This window comes from Trichechus manatus, unplaced genomic scaffold, assembly GCF_000243295.1.
Source record: "Trichechus manatus latirostris isolate Lorelei unplaced genomic scaffold, TriManLat1.0 scaffold00029, whole genome shotgun sequence".
Classification (NCBI taxonomy): Eukaryota; Metazoa; Chordata; class Mammalia; order Sirenia; family Trichechidae; genus Trichechus; species Trichechus manatus.
Window position 1 is genome coordinate 21,042,293 of NW_004443965.1, and position 17,878 is coordinate 21,060,170.

At 36.3% G+C, this 17,878-nt stretch overlaps 1 protein-coding gene and 1 pseudogene across 8 annotated transcripts in view; both read right to left on the reverse strand.

Moving 5' to 3' along the window:
* KIF2A (kinesin family member 2A) overlaps positions 1–17,878 on the reverse strand; it is an 80,025-nt gene that overhangs the window by 26,226 nt on the left and 35,921 nt on the right. For 7 of the 8 annotated variants that reach the window (XM_004374556.2, XM_004374557.1, XM_023729620.1 and 4 more), the window contains 5 exons: positions 13,153–13,247; positions 11,237–11,356; positions 9,622–9,676; positions 5,017–5,139; positions 4,337–4,437 (listed from right to left, as the gene is read on the reverse strand). In XM_004374556.2, the coding sequence (XP_004374613.1) occupies positions 4,337–4,437; positions 5,017–5,139; positions 9,622–9,676; positions 11,237–11,356; positions 13,153–13,247 (494 nt within the window). The remainder of the gene's footprint in view (positions 1–4,336; positions 4,438–5,016; positions 5,140–9,621; positions 9,677–11,236; positions 11,357–13,152; positions 13,248–17,878) is intronic. The other variant, XM_004374558.1, reaches the window with a different exon arrangement.
* Positions 5,146–9,613, reverse strand: LOC111820213 (nudC domain-containing protein 2 pseudogene; annotated as a pseudogene).

Here is a 17,878-nt window from a genome sequence, read left to right on the forward strand (position 1 = left end):
ATCAAACCTGTTGCCATCAAGTTGATTCCAACTTATAGCGACCCTATGGGACAGAGCAGAACTGCCCCATACGGTTTCCAAGGAGCAGCGAGTGGATGGAACCGCCAACCTTTTGGTTAGCAGCCAAGCTCTTAAACACTCTGCCACCAGGGCTCCACTATGTCACCAGGGCTCCTTAATTAAATGAATAGGCGTGTCATTTGTCACAGACAAGCCCAAATTCAAACTGAAGATGTACTAACTATAATTTAGTTCAGGGTTCAGATTTAATAATATGCTCTGGAGTCACTTTCATTTTAAAAACACAATTCTGTTTGTCTACCTGCATTCTGCTAACTCCAAACCAAAGACTCATTAAAGCCATATTTGACCCGTTTCAAAAATTCATTAGTTATACATTAACCTTAATTATCCTAGAAAAGAGTGCAAGACAGAAATAGTATTCATCTTAACCACCAACAAAGAACTCAAAAAAACTTAAATTTTAGAAAAACTTAATCAGATTCATCTTCAAGTTTTTAATCCTTAATTCTTAAATTAAAAATTTCTTAATCCTGAAACTTAATCCAGTGTTTCAACAAAGTAGAAAAACAGATTTCATTTATGTTTATCTCCTATTCTTCATAATCCTCTAAAAAGAACTAAAAACGCATGGCAAAACAAGCCCCAAATGATAGGACATAGAACTTAAAAGAATCAAGTCAAAATCATCTTTAAAACTCTAAATTATTAAGTGTTGACTGAAATTTACCATTTTGCTTCAAAACTAAGAAAATTCAAGTTAGTATACAAATGTTAATAGTCAACAGGCTCTCTTAGTCATGAGTAATAAATTAATGACTATTATTTAAGAAGTCAATTTTTCATACATCATATTGAGATTTGCTTTAAATGTAACTAATTTCAAAACTGTTACTGAGACTTTCAATTAACCTCCAATTAACCAACTGTATCAATCGATAAGAAGAACGTGAAGTGAGAATTAAGAGATCACAAAATGTGTAAGAATGTATGAAGTACCCAGAGCAAACACCAGATGGCATCTGTGCTAAGTATCAGTAGGTATCTGTTGGGTGTACGATTTATTTCAAAATCCAAATGGTCATTCTCAGGTCACTTTCAGATATAAGCTGATTGTTCAGGTTGAATATTATAATGGTTCCACAAGTTCACAACCTAACACCTCAACTGGTAGTTTAACATGATTAAAAGGATTTGAACATATTCCTAAAAAAGGATACAATCTTGACGTTTTATTAAGGGAAACAGCTTTTGAGAATAGATACAATCCAAGCACAATGGAGGAGGTATATACATACAATAACACAATTTCTAATATGTGACAATCTGTAGAGGGATAAAGAACCAGCCCCTCTATGTAATTTTACCATTGCTATTAAATGGTTTTGCTACCATCTGAAAGGAATATTGGAGAGGCACAATAGAGATCCATTTTTCACACATAAACATTCCTATTACTGCCATCAACTCAACTGAAAACCTCAGACAGAAAAAGGGAAGTGCGCCTCAATCATAAAAACAGAAGAGACGATTATTGAGCTAGATTATGTTTAGCTAAGTTTTCAGTGAGCATCTGCTATGAATCACTGGGTTGGGCAGCAAGGATACTACAGAAAATAAGATTAGCATGTGCCCTGAGTCCAGCGAAGAGTAGAAAAAAAGTAAACACTTAGAAGTAAACACACTATGTTGTAGAAACACCTAATCCAGGCCAAGAGAGCCAAGAAAGGAGATGAAGTCTCAGGTAAACAGGAGATAGACAGGCAAAGAAGCAAAAAGGAACAGGTAGGGAGGTGAGAGGGAAGTTACACTGCAGGTAAAGGCTTGGAGGCATGGCTGAAGCATAAAATAAAATGGGAGCGCTAGAGAGTAATAAAACAGGAGAGCTAATATAGCTCTATCACACAAGGCCTTCTATGACATGCTAAGAACTCAGATACTCTTGACACTACGACTATTTTGTAACTACAGCAAAGTAACTCAGAAAGGTACTCATCTAATTACCTACTTAGAATGTAAGACTAATACAAAGGAGTACTCTTACTATATAAACTATAACTCTGATAAATGGTATCATGAAGTTAGTTTGAAGTAATTATGTTCATTACATTGTGTCTTATGAATATTTTAAAATTTAGGTAAAAATGAGTACTACACAAACGTGATTAATAAACAGTCTGAGAATAAGGTGTCATTTAACAGTCAGTCCAAGCAAGGAATAATGTGACTGATTAAGCTTCCTGAGGACAGAGATCTTGCCTGACTTGCCTTTTACCACAGGGCTAGTGCTCAATAAATGTTTGCTGCGGTCTCCTTAGTATATAATGGGTTGAAGAAGGTGGTGCCAGCTCAGGAAAAAGATACAGTAGCCCTATCTCAAGAATGGAATTCTTAAAGACTATCCAGGGACCCTACAGCCCCATTTGGTGGTTCTTAAATTTGAGTCAAGTACCCTTTGGAGAATGAGTTGAAAGCAAAAGTCTTCCCCACAGAAGAAGGTGAATGTGCAAACACAAAATTTTGCATACTATGTTAGAGGATATACAGGCTCCGGAGTATAGCTGGCCTATGTTATATGATATTGTCCCCTTGTAATAAAGTTTTTGAAAACAAGTTGTCGTGTAGCTCCTTTATAAAGAAACTACCCAAATAACATTGACTGATTCAACTATATATCTATAATTGAATTAATTCTGTGAAATTAACTCTGGTCAGAACCCAAAAAACAGTTCTGTCCACAGAGTGTTCTACGTTAGTATTGCTAACTCCAGTCAAAAGAAAGTATTTTTTTAAAAAATGATATGAAATTTAACCATAGCACACCCCTATTAAGGAGCCAGGTAAAAACCACATAGTAGGCTATCTTTTAATACTAAGAGTATTATACAGCACATATTTTATTATAAAATGTGACCTTCATCATGCTGTAGTTGGGGTATGTGTTGTTAAACAGAGTTTCCTATGTTCAAAACTAGAATCTTTCTAACATCTTATATTTTAACACTGGTTTTCTGCTTTCAAAGGGCACCTAAACGAAAACCAAAATTTTTTTTTAAGGAACATCAAAATCTCCAAGCCTGAAAAAACACGACAAAGGCAACATTAATACATCTAATCAATCTATCTGACAGAACTACTGAGACGCTAACCAGTAATTAACTAACCAAAAGGGTTTTATACATAATTTTCATTTAGGATATAAATAAAACCTCAACATTTACTGACTGCCTTCTGTGCCAGGTACCATACTACATGCTCTCACACAGGCTATGGCTTATTCTAACCATATATTATATATTCTTCTTTTCCTTGGTTCTCTTCAACTTTTTCCAAAAGGAAAAAATTGGCTATGATAATCTCAGTTTTCCTGGGCAAGGAAAAGGAAGGTACCAATGTGAGATTAGGAAGAGTAAATGAAATGTATGGTATTTATATTCTTTTTATGTTTATACTCGACAATTGTATTTTATGATCAGGATTTTATCCACTTGAAATAGATGAGCCTACAACATGGGTGATGATAAAACAAATCCATGATAATCAAAATTTAGGTAGTTTTATCTCGAATCATTTGAGTATCATCTTTAAGAATGGCCACTTTACTATGAAGCAAAATTTCCCAGGAATTACACAGAGACACGACAGTATACAGAAACCCTTACAACATAAGTAGCTTCCTCTCCATAAAAAGGCTGTTTTTGAAAAAATATTAAGATGAACTGAACAAAATCATACATAAAAAGCTTCCTTGTTTTATAGACAATAGTTAAATATGGCTTTTCTATGCTATAATGAAATAATCATCAATAAGGTAATTGGTAATAGTGTAATGGACAACCTCATCAGTACACATTCAATATCCAGTAGGATCTTCTCCCCTTCGCTGTGACATGTTGAACTTATTAACAATAGAAAAACAATAATTAAATTTATAATATAATCATGTACCTTCAAAAAATATTTTTCCAACTGTATTTTTAGATCATTTTTTACATCAACAGCCTATTACTCATGAATGTTATAATATTTGCATTAGGATTCTGTAATACAATGGTTTATCACTGAAAATGGAACAAACTTTGGGGCTAACACATACACATACACACTAAAACATGAAAAACACATACAATAAAAAGCTGTTATGGTAATTTACTTTCACAAGAGTTTATATTATTCTCCAATATCTATTTAAGGAACTATTATTAAAATTTTTAAATGAATGCCTTATCTTTTTCTTCACAGGTCAATCAATTTCACCAACACAGTCTAATCTTCACTTGGTGCATAAACAAAATATATGTTTTATGTTACAAACCTGGGCTCTTTTTTCTCTAAGTTCTTGCTGTTGCAATCTCCTTTTCTCTCGTTTTTCTTGTAATTTCTCTACTTCTTTCACACAATTAGACTTTCTACGTGCTGAAAGAAAAACAGATGAGCTGTGGAAGTAGTTTTTTTTTTTTTAGGCTACCGTACTTACAAAAATTTTATGTATAATTTCACCATACACACACTCACACACAAAAGTACACAGTGAGAAAGCATGCCTATAGCAACTATGTGAGCTTTACTTATGAGCTGCTTTAACAAAACTAGGAACAGGACAATATACAAATAAAGAGCCAATAAAAATGACTCAAACGTATTGATTGATACATGTCATCTCTTGGTTTAGAATCATAAGAATTGGAAGGGATCAAGAAATACATCAATTTCTTCTGTTACATTTGATAAATTATCATCTGGACTAATTTTTAAATTCAAAGCAACTGAAATATTGTTGCAATTTTACATTTAAACAAAAATTTTTCTTCAACAAATACAATTAAAAACTCAACAGACTAAACAGAAAAAGAAAAAAAATAAAATTTCCACAGTGATAAAGTGAAATCTGCAATTGAGTTCGTAATTAGACTGTTTACCATTTGGTAACTCATAAGGATGGACCAAGAGAGAATACATGTATGCCTAGAATGACTGAATCCTTGATTTACATACAAGGGGGTCCAAATTCCTTTTTTGCAGCTTGAACTGGAGAGATATCTGAAACACTACCATTCTGTTGCGCAGACGAAGACTGCTCAGGAAGTTGACTAGGCCGAGCACGTGCAGAACCAACCACTATAAGTGAAAAAATTTTAAGTCAGAACAGATAATTAGTAAAGGTGAACCATGGTAAAAAAAACCTGAGATATCTCAAAAAACACTGATACTTAGAAGTCATACTAGTGAACTGTTAACTTTTCTGTGTATACAGGTGTAAGGAGACTATATCCGAAACCCTGACAGCATAATGGTTAAGTGCTATGGCTGCTAACCAAAACGTTGGCAGTTCAAATCCACCAGGCGCTCCCCAGAAACCCTACGGGGCAGTTCTGTTCTGTCCTATGAGGTTGCTATGAGTTGTAATCGACTCGATAGCAACGGGTTTGGTTTGTTTTTTTAAGCAGAATATATAATCATCAATTCTGTTCAATAAACTGACATAAGCTAAGAGGTTTTCAACGTAACACGCACGTACTTAGGTTTCACCAATGTAATTTCAGCTACAAAAACTCGATCTGAAAAATTTACATAAAAAATAAAGCCAAGCTTGATTTTTAAAATTTTACTGTGGTGAAAATATATGTAACAAAACATATACCATCTCAGTAATTTCTACATGTACAATTCAGTGACAATGATTACATTCTTCAAGTTCTGCATCCATTCTTGCTATCCTTTTCCAAATCATTCCACCACCATTAACATAAACTCAATGCTCACTAAGGAAAAACTCACCCTTTCCTTCTACCTCCCACCCCTGGTAACCACTAAATACTCTTTGGTTTCTACATATCTGCTTATTTCATATAAGTAAGATCATACATTATTCGTCCTTTTGCAACTGACTTATTTCACTCAGCATGTTTTCAAGGTTCACCCACATAGTGGCATGTACCAGGGCTTCATTCCTCTCTGTGGCTGAGTAATTATTCCATTGTGTGTATATACACCACATTTTGTTTGTCCATTTATCTGCTGATGAACATTTCAGTTATTTCTATCTTTTGGCTACTGTGAAAAGTGCTGCAATGAACACTGGTATATAGATTTCTGTTTGTACTCCTGCCTTGACTTCTCGGTGTATACATTTAGGATTGGGATTGCTGGGTCATATGGTAATTATCTATATTCAACATTATTATTATTTTTTTTAATTTCAGAATGTTTAATTTTTAAAAAGAACAAAAAAAGATGAAATAACATTTCAATAGATATCTCCTACCTAGATGTCTGGATAATTGGGGATCAAAATGATGTAACTGACTTACAAATCAATGACCATAATTTGCTTTCTGCCACTCACAAAGGACTTGTCCAACAACCATATTCACTTAGCTGCTTCTCTTTTGTATTAATCTACTCCTACTTTTAGGTTTTTAACTGCTTTTCAATTTTCTGATATAAAGTAATCTGTTAAGGAATAATATACTAATTAAGACATTTTCTTTAGCTTTTAAAATTAACTTACTCAAAATATATTTGTGATTTTTTTTTTCCTTATTTTTTTTTTTGCAGTAAAATAATCTTTTTGTGAACTGACAAACTTAGTCAAAGCGGTACATAATTCCTATACAGAAAAGTTTATTGAATGTTATTCCTGCATCGCACTTATTGAAAGAAAAACTTTTTCTCTGACAGCACCCTGCCATTTTACATGATCTATACCCGCATGCTTTTTTGTATTAAAAATACAGGTTAAGTATGAAATTAGTAAAATGAAGCATATAAAACCCCATGCTAAGCAAAAATAAGTCCAAAAAGGTTACCATATATCCACAGAATAGTTCCCACATATTTAAGATGCTTCTTTTAAAAACTGTATTTGAATGCACTATTTAAAACCATTTTTAGATGTATTTTGCAGTTCATTAACTATAGGCATCCACATTTGTCTTCTACCACATAATCTGTTTCTTTGATTAGGTTGGCAGCATCTGCAAGGATCCATGGAATAGAGAAGAAAAAAAATAGCAGTCATTTCTCGAGATTTGAGAAATCTGGTCCACCTTTAGTGTAGTTTCCTGAGATTTCTGCTCCACTGAAGTCAAAACCAGGATTTTCTTTGTGGAATCTCTCCAATGTAAGTTTTCTCTGCATTTGGTCTTGCACCCAAGGATCAGCTGCATATTCAGATTCTATAAGAGAGGTCCAGCAATTTGCTACATCTCTTTTTGTCTTTGTAAGAACAATACGGACCATTTTTCTGTCCTCCAACGTCCATGTTCCCTCATCAGCTATTGTAGAATCAAGGAGTTTGCCCGAGGATCTCGTGGCCACCCACGGCCAGCACCACATGCCGGCTCTGCAGGCCGCAATGGATATCCTGGCTGCCAGTGCCTGGCGGCACTTGAACTTCAATGAACACCTCCTCCAGGGTCTCTGCATTCAACATTTTAAGGAACCACCAAACTGCTTTCCACAATGGCTATACCATTTTACATTCCCATCAGAAATGAATGCGGGTTCCAGTTTCTCTACAACTTTGCCCACACCTGTTGTTTTCCTTTTTTTTTGATCACTGTCATTCTAATTAGGGTTAGGTGGTATCTCATTATAGTTTTGATTTGGATCTCCCTAATGGTTACTGGGAGCCCTGGTGGCGCAGTGGTTAAGAGCTCGGCTGCTAACCAAAAGATCGGCAGTTCAAATCCACAAGCCACTCCTTGGAAACCCTGTGGGGCAGTTCTACTCTGTCCTATAGGGCCACTATGAGTCAGAACTGACTCGATGGCAACAGGCTGGATGGCTAATGACACACTGATGTGCTTGCTGAACATGTGAATATCCTCTCTGGTGAACTGTCTGTTCAAGTCCTTTGCCCATTTTTTGACTGGGTTGTCTGTCTTTCTGTTAAGTTGTAGAAGCTCTTTTAAACATATTTTGGATATTAGACCCTTATCTCATACATGGTTCCTGAAAATGTTCCTCCTAATCTGTAGGTTCTCTTTTCACTTTTGTGATAAAGTCCTTTGATGAACAAAGTATTTAATTTTATGAGGTCCCATTGATTCATTTTGTCTTTTGTTGCTTGTGCTTTTGTTGTTATATTTGATAATCCATCATTAAAAACTAGGTCCAGCAGGCACACTCCTAAATTTTCTTCTAAGTATTTCATTGTTTTATTTTTCACATTTAGTTCCTGATCCATTCTGAGTTGGTTTTTGTGTATGGTGTGAAGCATGGATCCTGATTCAATCTTCAGCATGGGGAGACTGCATTTTCCCAGTACCATTTATTGAAGAAACTCTTTCTTCCCCATTGAATGGACATAATACCCTTGTTGAAAATCAGGTGACCATAGATGTATGGATTTATTTCTGAACTCTGAATACTATTCATTTGGTCTATATATCTGTTATTATACCAGTACCAGGCTGTTTAAATTATGGTGGCTTAACAGTATGCTTTGAAATCAGGAAGTGTTAGCCCTCCTACTTTATTCTTCTTCTTCAAGATTGCTTTAGCTACTCTGGGGTCCCCTGCCCTCCCATATAAACTTGAGGATTGGCTTTTTTATTTCTGTAAAGGTGGCTGGAATTTTGATGGGGATTGCACTGAACTAATAGATTGCTTTCGGTAGTTACTGATATCTTAACTATATTAAGCCTTCCAATCCATGAAGACAGAATGCCCTTCAATTTATTTAGGTCTTCTTTAATTTCTTTTAATAATGTGTTATAGTTTTCTGTGTACAATTTCCTGGTTAAATCTATTCCAAGGTAGTTTATTCTTTCAGATGCAATTGTAAATGGTAAAGTTTTCTTAATTTCCTTTTCCCTTTGTTCTTTGCTTATATATAGAAACCCAACTGATTTTTGTGTGTTGACTTTGTATCCTGCCACCTTCCTGAATTCACTTATTAGTTCCAATAGCTCTTTTGTGGATCGCTGGTTTTTTTTTAATGTATAAGATCATGTCATCTGCGAAAAGGGATAGTTTTACTTTCTTGTTCCCAATTTGGATACTCTTTTTTTCCCTAGCCTAATTGCTATGGCTAGCCAAGCTTGACTTTTAATAAACATTATTAAAATATATTTGTGTGTATAAAATACGAATGTAAATGCATTCTCATTGTGAAAATCTCATACAATCCAGAAGTGCAGAAACTAAAAACTTGAAAGTCGTTCAGCTCTCCCTATATTCTAAATCCCACTCTGTAATCTTTTGCAGAGAATTTCCCAATATGGATGTTTTCAAAGTGGAAAAATGAATATAAAGGTTAAATAAATACAAAGAAATATGAAATCAACTGACTCCTTTCCTGCTCCCTTCTTTCTCATAATACTCTCCTCAAATCTGCAAAATTATTGGGTAAATGAAATAGATGGATCAAAAACTGTATATTTTATGGAGTTTCATATTCATCACACACATTTTTAATCTTTTTTTCTTTTATTACTGACATTACTGTATTAGGAAATCAAAGAGGTACCAATCTTCAATTAGCCAAGTAAAGTTTAAAAGAGTAACAACATTAAGGGTAACATTTACTTTTGATTTAACTTGTCACAGCCATACTAAGAGTCAACAGATAAAATTAATAGAATTGTACTTTACCTCTATTATCTCTTAGAGGAGGGTCACTCTTAATAGAAGCCACAGTCCGCCGATTCTATAGAAGAAAAAAATGTTCATTATGTTTCCTTTCTATATACATACATTATGTATCAGCTTCCTTTAACTAAGCAGAATTAGGCAGACATATGATAATATAAAACTAAATGCAGAAAAATTATAAATAATCTTCTAATGGATTACTACTAATGCTATCATTATTCTAGCTCCTTTACATAAGAGATATTTTTTCCTCTCCATCCCCCTTCCCCTCCAAAAATACATAGGAATCAACATGAGCTAGGCACTGCACTAAGTGCTTTATGTGTATGAATTCATTTAATTTTCACAACCCTATAAGGATATTATTACTATTATTCCTGTTCTATAGATGAGAAAAGTGAAGCAAAGAGAGGTTAAGTAACTTCCACAAGGTCAGGCATTCTCACTATATACTGTGTGTTTTTAATCACCATGCTATCCTGACAAAAGTACATAATAAATTTCATTTTTGAATGGCAGGGGGTAGTTAATAAAATATTAGTTTTAGACAGCTTAGAGTTCATGGCTAAACTGAAATATCAATATACTGTGAAACACTCCACTCATTGTCACATTACCCTACAAAGATTTCACTGGTTTTTCAAAGACTTGGACACTACAAAGATACGGGCAGTAAATTCTCCTATTATTAAGTCCAATTATTTATTTACCCAGAGTTTACTTCTTCACCTCAAAAAAAGATAGCAACTCATGTAGTAATTCTCAACTCTTGACGGTACATTCAAATCAGATAGGTACTATTATAAAAGTATTGATGCTAGGGCCTCCCTTTAGAGAAAATAAAGCTGAATCTATGGGAGTGGGGCCTCAGAATCAGTATTTTAAAAAAATTCCCCAGGTGATTCTAATGCACAGCAAAGATTATTAATTACATACTAAGCAGGATAAAACTACGACGATCCTCCAAGGCTTCTGAAGTTCAACATGAAAAATTCATTTATAAGTGGTAACTAATGACCTCTAAAGGAGTCCTGGTGATGCAGTGGTTAAACACTTGGCTGCTAACCGAAAGGATAGGGTTTCAAACCCCCCAGCTGCTCCACGGAAGAAAGATATGGCAGTCTTCCATAAAGATTACAGCCTAGGAAACCCTATGGGGCAGTTCTATTCTGTCCTATAGGGTGGCTTTCAGTAGGAATTGACTCAGTGGCATATAACACAATAACAATGACCTCTAAGGAGCTCTCGTGGTGCCACCGTTAAGCACTTGACAGCTAACCAAAAGGTTGGCAGTTCGACCCCACTCAGTGGCCCTGTGGAAGACAGACCTGGTGATCTGCTTCTATAAAGATTATAGCCAAGAAAACCCTATGGGGCAGTTCTACTCTGTTACATGGGGTCACTATGAGTTGGAATCGACTCAATAGCACCCAAAAACAATAACTAATGACCTCTGAGCAGTGATTCTCAACATGCTTAATATGAACTGAAAATTTGCCTTATGTTCATATGCATGGTTTACAAAGCAAAATATTTTGTTGATATGGCTCACAGCCTAATGATTTCAAACCAGACAACATGCACATACACTCTGCTCTGGATTTTCATCACTAACCTTTACAATTTTGTTTACTTTGGCTGAGGACGTTGGAGGTGGAGGTGTTTCTGGACTGGGTTCAATTTCTTCATCAGGTACAAGGTCAGGGTTAAGTGAAAAGATGCTCTCCAGGTCAATCTGTTTAAAACACACACACATACATATTTTTACAGTTTATTTTGACAATTAACTGCTTACTTTTCAAATAAATGTCAGCCGTACAACTCGACCAATAAGGAACATCATGATAAATGGAGAAAAGACTGAAGTTGTCAAGGATTTCATATTACTTGGATCCACAATCAACACCCATGGAAGCAGCAATCAAGAGATCAAAAGATGCACTGCACTGGGCAAATCTGCTGCAAAAGACCTCTTTAAAGTGTTGAAAAGTGACGATGTCACCTTGAAGACTAAAATGCACCTAACCTAAGCCATGGTGTTTTCAATCACCTCATAAGCACGCGAGAAAGCTGGACAATGAATAAGGAAAACCAACGAAGAATTGATGCCTTTGAATTATGGTGTTGGCCAAGAATATTGAATATACCATGGACTGCCAGAAGAATGAACAAATCTGTCTTGGAAGAAGTACAACCAGAATGCTCCTTAGAAGCAAGGATGGTGAGACTATGTCCCACATACTTTGGACATGTTATCAGGAGGGATCAGTCCCTGGAGAAGGACATCATGCTTGGTAGAGGGTCAGCAAAAAAGGGGAAGACCCTCAAGGAGATGGATTGACACAGTGGCTGCGACAACGGGCTGAAGCATAACAACGATCGTGAGGATAGCACAGGACCAGGCAGTGTTTTGTTCTGTTGTACGCAGGGTTGCTATGAGGAGAGCCGAGTCAACAGCACCTAAGAACAATGATGGTACTGCCTTGCAAACTGGATTATCTAAAATTATAATCTACATACACTTAAATAATTTATCCTAAAATACCATTTTTGTGTGCATCTTGATTGTGTGAATTGCTAACAACAAAGTGATCAACAGAACCACACAACTATCATAGCAACTTTTAAATTTTATGAACTGGGATAAAAGAATAGTATATTTTCAGTCTAACTGCTCTGGCAAGGACCTCCAGCACAATGTTGAATAAGAGTGGTGATGAAGGGCATCCTTGTCTAGTTTCTGTTCTCCAGGGGAATGCTTTCAAACTCTCTCCATTTAGGATGATGTTGGCTGTTGGCTTGTTATAAATGTCCTTAATTATGCTGAGGAATTTCCCTTCTATTCCTATTTTGTTGAGTCTTTGTCATGAATGGGTGTTGGACTTTGTCAAATGCCCTTTCTGCATCAATTGATAAGATCATGTGGTACTTGTCTTTTGTTTTATTAATGTGTTGGATTACACTGATTGTTTTTCTAATGTTGAACCATCCCTGCATACCTGGTATAAATACCACTTGATCATGGTGGAATATATTTTTGATATTTTGTTGAATTCTATTGGCTAGAATTTTGTTGAGAATTTTTGTGTTAATGTTCATGAGGGATATTGGTCTGTAATTTTCTTTTTTTGTGGTGTCTTTACCTGGTTTTGGTATCAGGGTTATACTGGCTTCATACAATGAATTTGGGAGTATTCCATCCTTTTCTATACTCTGAAATACCTTTAGTAGTAGTGGTGTTAATTCTTCTCTGAAAGTTTGGTAGAATTCTCCAGTGAAACCATCCAGACAATAGTATATTTTCATATATCAATATTTTCATAATACAACAATGAACAGGACTGACATGTCCAATCACATAAGATATATAGGAGGACTCTTTCTTTGAGTGAAAATTATTAATCATTTCAAATAGTTTTCAGAGAATCAAAGAATGCATGCACTATATAAAAATAATATACTTTTCTGTTTTGTTTCATATTCAGAATCTTGACTGCAGGACTACAAATAAAATCAACCCAGTGATCATACCTCTTTGCCTTTCGTATCTCCATTTTCTATCCACTCGACAGTTACACTTTCATTATCTTCATTTAAAGATGTTACCATTGCTTGATGTATTCGGCCTAAGTGAGCATAAAATTTAAAACATTTAAAAAGTGTCACAAATATGGCATTCCTAAACACTGTCATATACAATTTTATAACCTTAAGTTTTTAAAAAAATATGATACTCCCTTTCTTACGAGGGATTTCCACAGACTCAGGATTAGGGAATGACTTTTGTCCATACATCAATTTGCTATTTGCCAAAACCATGAATTCAAGAAATTAGATGAGACAAAAAGTTTATTTTCAGCATATATGAGAAATAGTCATAATTGAAGCCCCTACTTAAATATCTTTAGGGGCATGGAGATAGAGGTTTATTATGGGGTAATGCCTGTGAATGATAAAAGGGGGAGGAAACAGGACTAGGCATGGAAAACTTTCAGACCATGAGGCAGATCTGAAGCCTGTGAAAGAAAAGGGATAGGAAACAGGATGGAGCAGCGAAAGACTCAGACCCTGATATAGATCTGACAGTCTCAGCCAACCCAGCAGAGTTCCAGAGCAAAGACTGCCCATTAGGAATCCTGCACTGAGTCAGAACACACAGGCCCTCGTACCCCTGCCATGCTCAGTCACTGAGTGATGGCTTCCCAGGAAGCACAAGGCCTCAGCTCAAATGCTAAGGATCCTAAAGGTACTAACAGTTGGAGGCTGTCAGCTCAGTGCACTCACTGTGGTGCAGGCCTTGTTACCATCACATTCTGGCAGGAGCTACCACTAGTTCCATCAAGCCTCACATCACCATCTCCGCAAGATGCTGTGAAGCTGAGACTCAGCAGTCACCTTCACCCTCAGTTCTTCTGGCAGTCTCACAACAGTAATTAATACCCACTAGCAGGGACAGTTAAGTTTACTGCAAACAAAGGTTTTCAGAAAAGTGAAATGTTTCAATATAAGATATTGATATGATTTCATCAACAGGAAGTGACCCCAAAGAAGATGTATTTGAACACCAGACCACCAAAAAGGATAACCCCAAGCAGGAAATGCCATAAATGAATAACTCCAAGTAGCCACCCATGTTGCACTCCCTCCTTCTTCTGTCTCTGGCCGCTGGGAGCTAGGTCAGAGCTCACAAGATGAAAGGACACTGTCCTTCAGACTGCCAAATAGGCAGATGTCGGCTGCTAACTTGGGAATCTACCTGACACCCTTACTTCCGACGTGCTAGCCGCAAATTCAGAATTAATAAAGCCATTAAATAATAAAAACAGGGATAGATACACGTGAGATTTCTCAAAGGAGGCTGTGGTTGAGGCTGCTGAAGAAAGTACGTATAGAGAGGGTTCTCCAAGTAATTGCCCACAGAATTACCACAATAATGAGAACTGGAAAAACATGTGATCCTCCAAAAGGCAAGACACAACATTCCTACTGTTCAGCATCTACCACAGTATTCAACCTTCCTGAGCAGGTAGGAGGGGCAGAGTGTACTGACAACCAGGCTGTGAGAGAAAAGGTAGACAAGTGGGACAAAATGAGGGCGACAGTCACAATTTCACAGGTACTTTAATCAACAAAGACAGCCTAGGGAGAATGGCAATGAAAGGGATTAAGAAAATCAAGGAGTTAACACCCAGCATCAGCAGTCATCTCAACACTGGCACCTCTGCAACTTCAATTACTAATGCAGACAGACACTCAGAAAGCCTTAAACCACAAGTTAAGAGTCAAAAGCAGGTGATCAGCTCCAGAGGTTGGGCAGGGCAAGAATGAGAAAACATTGGCCTCTCTGCCATAACCCAGTTGACTAGTTCAACAAGAAGAAATGAATATGAAATTCCACAAACAAGAAATGAAAAAAAAGATTAAAACTAAACAAAATCTTAAGTGCTTGCTTTTTGCCAGCTGATCAGATAACTAGAAATATCTGCAGTACTATTCGCAGCATGGGTTTTTATTATTTTTACCAAGAGATGTCTCTAATAAATCCTTTTTCCTAAGCTTCACTTTTCCCAATATACCTTTGAAGTTTTTATTATTATTATTACATATTTCATATCTGTTTCAGTCGAGATACTCAAATACCTCATTTTTTATTGTAATAAAAATTTACCACTTTTTTCAAAAGTCAAATAGCAAGCATCTGTTAATAAAGGAATTAAACAATAAAATAAAGAAGGACAGATATATGTGAGATTTCTCAAAGGAAAAAAATCACTCATTTGGTGACAAGATATAGACATAACAGGAAAGTTTCAAACCTGGATGATGGCACTAGTGGCAAAACAGTAAGATACTTTATCCTAAGTCTCAGCTGTTAATAGGGATCAAAAAATGGATGATAATTATGACTACTAGAAATACAAAATTATAGCTCAGAGACAAATCAGGACTGGAAATCTCTACCCTAGAACCTGGGAAAATCTTCCCACAAGGTCTTCCAAATACCATTCCATTTCTCTGGTTCACTTAGAGAAAATTCTTATGCTCCATATTCACTAATTCACTGTCCTTTAACTCTCTTTGATTCCTCATCTACTTTATTGTGAATTATATAATTTATACTGAAGAATGTATAATACATATCTCTACATTTTAAAACAGTAGAGTATATCCACCACCACCCAGGTTAAAAAAGAGTGCCTTTGAAACCCCACATATACCCCTCCTAGGAGCCCTGGTGACACAGTGATTAAGAGCTTCAGCTGCTAACCAAAAGGTCGGCAATTCAAATTCACCAGTCGCTCCTTGGAAACCCTACTGGGCAGTTCTATTCTGTCCTGTAAGTTCGTTATGAGTCGGAACTGACTCGACAGCAACAGGTTTTTAACTGCGTCCCCTCTCTTTTCCCATCCTCACTCCGAGAAGTAATCACTATCTTGATTTTTGAGATAATCATCTGGCTTTTTGTGATAGTTTTACCACCTGTGAATGTAATATAAAAAACCTAAACAGTTTTCCTATTTTAAAATTACATATACACAAACACTACTTTAAGTTTTGTTTCTTCCATTCAATGATATATTTCTGAGATTCGTTTACGTTGTGTATAACCGTAGTTCACTCATTTTTACAGTGTTATTTCATTACATGAATGTGCCAAAAAATTTTTTTTCTGTTCCATTGTTGGTGGCCATTGGAGCTGTCTTTAGGTTTTTCCTTTTAGGAACAGTGGTGCCATGGGCATTCTTACTCATGTGTACTAGTACAAACATGCAAGTATTTCTCTAGAATACATACTTAAAAATTACAGAATAATAAAGTGTGCACATATAAAGCTTTTCTAGTTAATCCCACAATGTTTCCTATAGTAGCTGTACCTGTAATGATTTGTAATCTCACTAGTAATTGCTTCATACCTACAATAACACTTAGTATCTGTCAGATTTAATAGTGTCATACTGTGGTTCCAATTTCTCTGATTTCATGAGGTTGTGTCTGTTTTTGTATTTGCTGGGCCATTCAGGTTTTTTCTTTTGTGAAACAAATGTTTTTCGAGTGTCTTTTTCTTACTGCTTTTCTACAGAAATTTCTCTGTGTCTTGGTATTATAGCTCCTGTTACATGTACTGCAATATTTCCTCCCAGCTGTGGCTTGTCTTTTGCGTTCTTTATAGAGTCTTTTAAGGAGCCTTGGTGGCGCTATGGTTAAGCACTCAGCTACTAACAGAAAGGCTGGCATTTTGAACCCTCTAGTTTCACTTTGCAGGAGAAAAGATCTGGTGATCTGCTCTCATAAAGCTAACCGCATTGGAAACCCTATGGGGCAGTTCTGCTCTGTCCCGTAGGGTTGCAATCAGTCTGAATTGACTTGATGGCTCAGAACAACAACACAGAGTCTTTTGATAAATTGAAATTCTTAATTTTAATGTGGTTCCCTGGGTGGCGCAAATGGTGTTTGACTACTAGCCAAAAAGACTGGTGGTTCAAACCCACTCAAAGGTGCCTTGGAAGACAGACGTGACGATCTGCTTCCAAAAGGTCAAAACAAAAAAAAAAACCAAACACGCTGCTGTCGAATAAATTCTGATGCATATGTGACCCTGCAGGACACAGCAGAACTGCTCCACAGGATTTCCAAGGTTGTAATCATTAGGGAAGCTGACTGCCACATCTTTCTCCCGCAGAGCAGCTGGTAGGTTGGAACTGCTGACCTTTCAGTTAGCAGCTAAGGGCTTAACCACTGCACCACCAGGGTCCCTTCCCAAAAAAATCACAGCCTTGAAAACCCTAGGGTTAAAATCCACCACAAAGGATAAGGAAGAACACTATATAATGATTAAAGAGTCAATACACTAGAAGACGTAACTATAATCAATACTTACGCGCCCAAAGACAGGGCTCCAAAATACATAAACTCTAACGGCACTGAAAAGAGAGATAGACAGCTCCACAATAATATTAGGAGACTCCAACACTCCACTTTCGGTGAAGGACAGAACATCCAGAAAGAAGCTCAACAAAGACACGGAAGAGCTAAATGCTACTGTCAACCAACTTGATCTCACAGACATATACCGAACATTGCACCCGACAGCAGCCAAGTACACTTTCTTTTCCAATGCACATGGAACATTCTCCAGAATAGACCACATACTAGGCCATAAAGCAAGCCTTAACAGAATCCAAAGCATCAAAATATTACAAAGCATCTTTTCTGACCATAAAGCCATAAAAGTAGAAACCAATAACAGAAAAAGCAA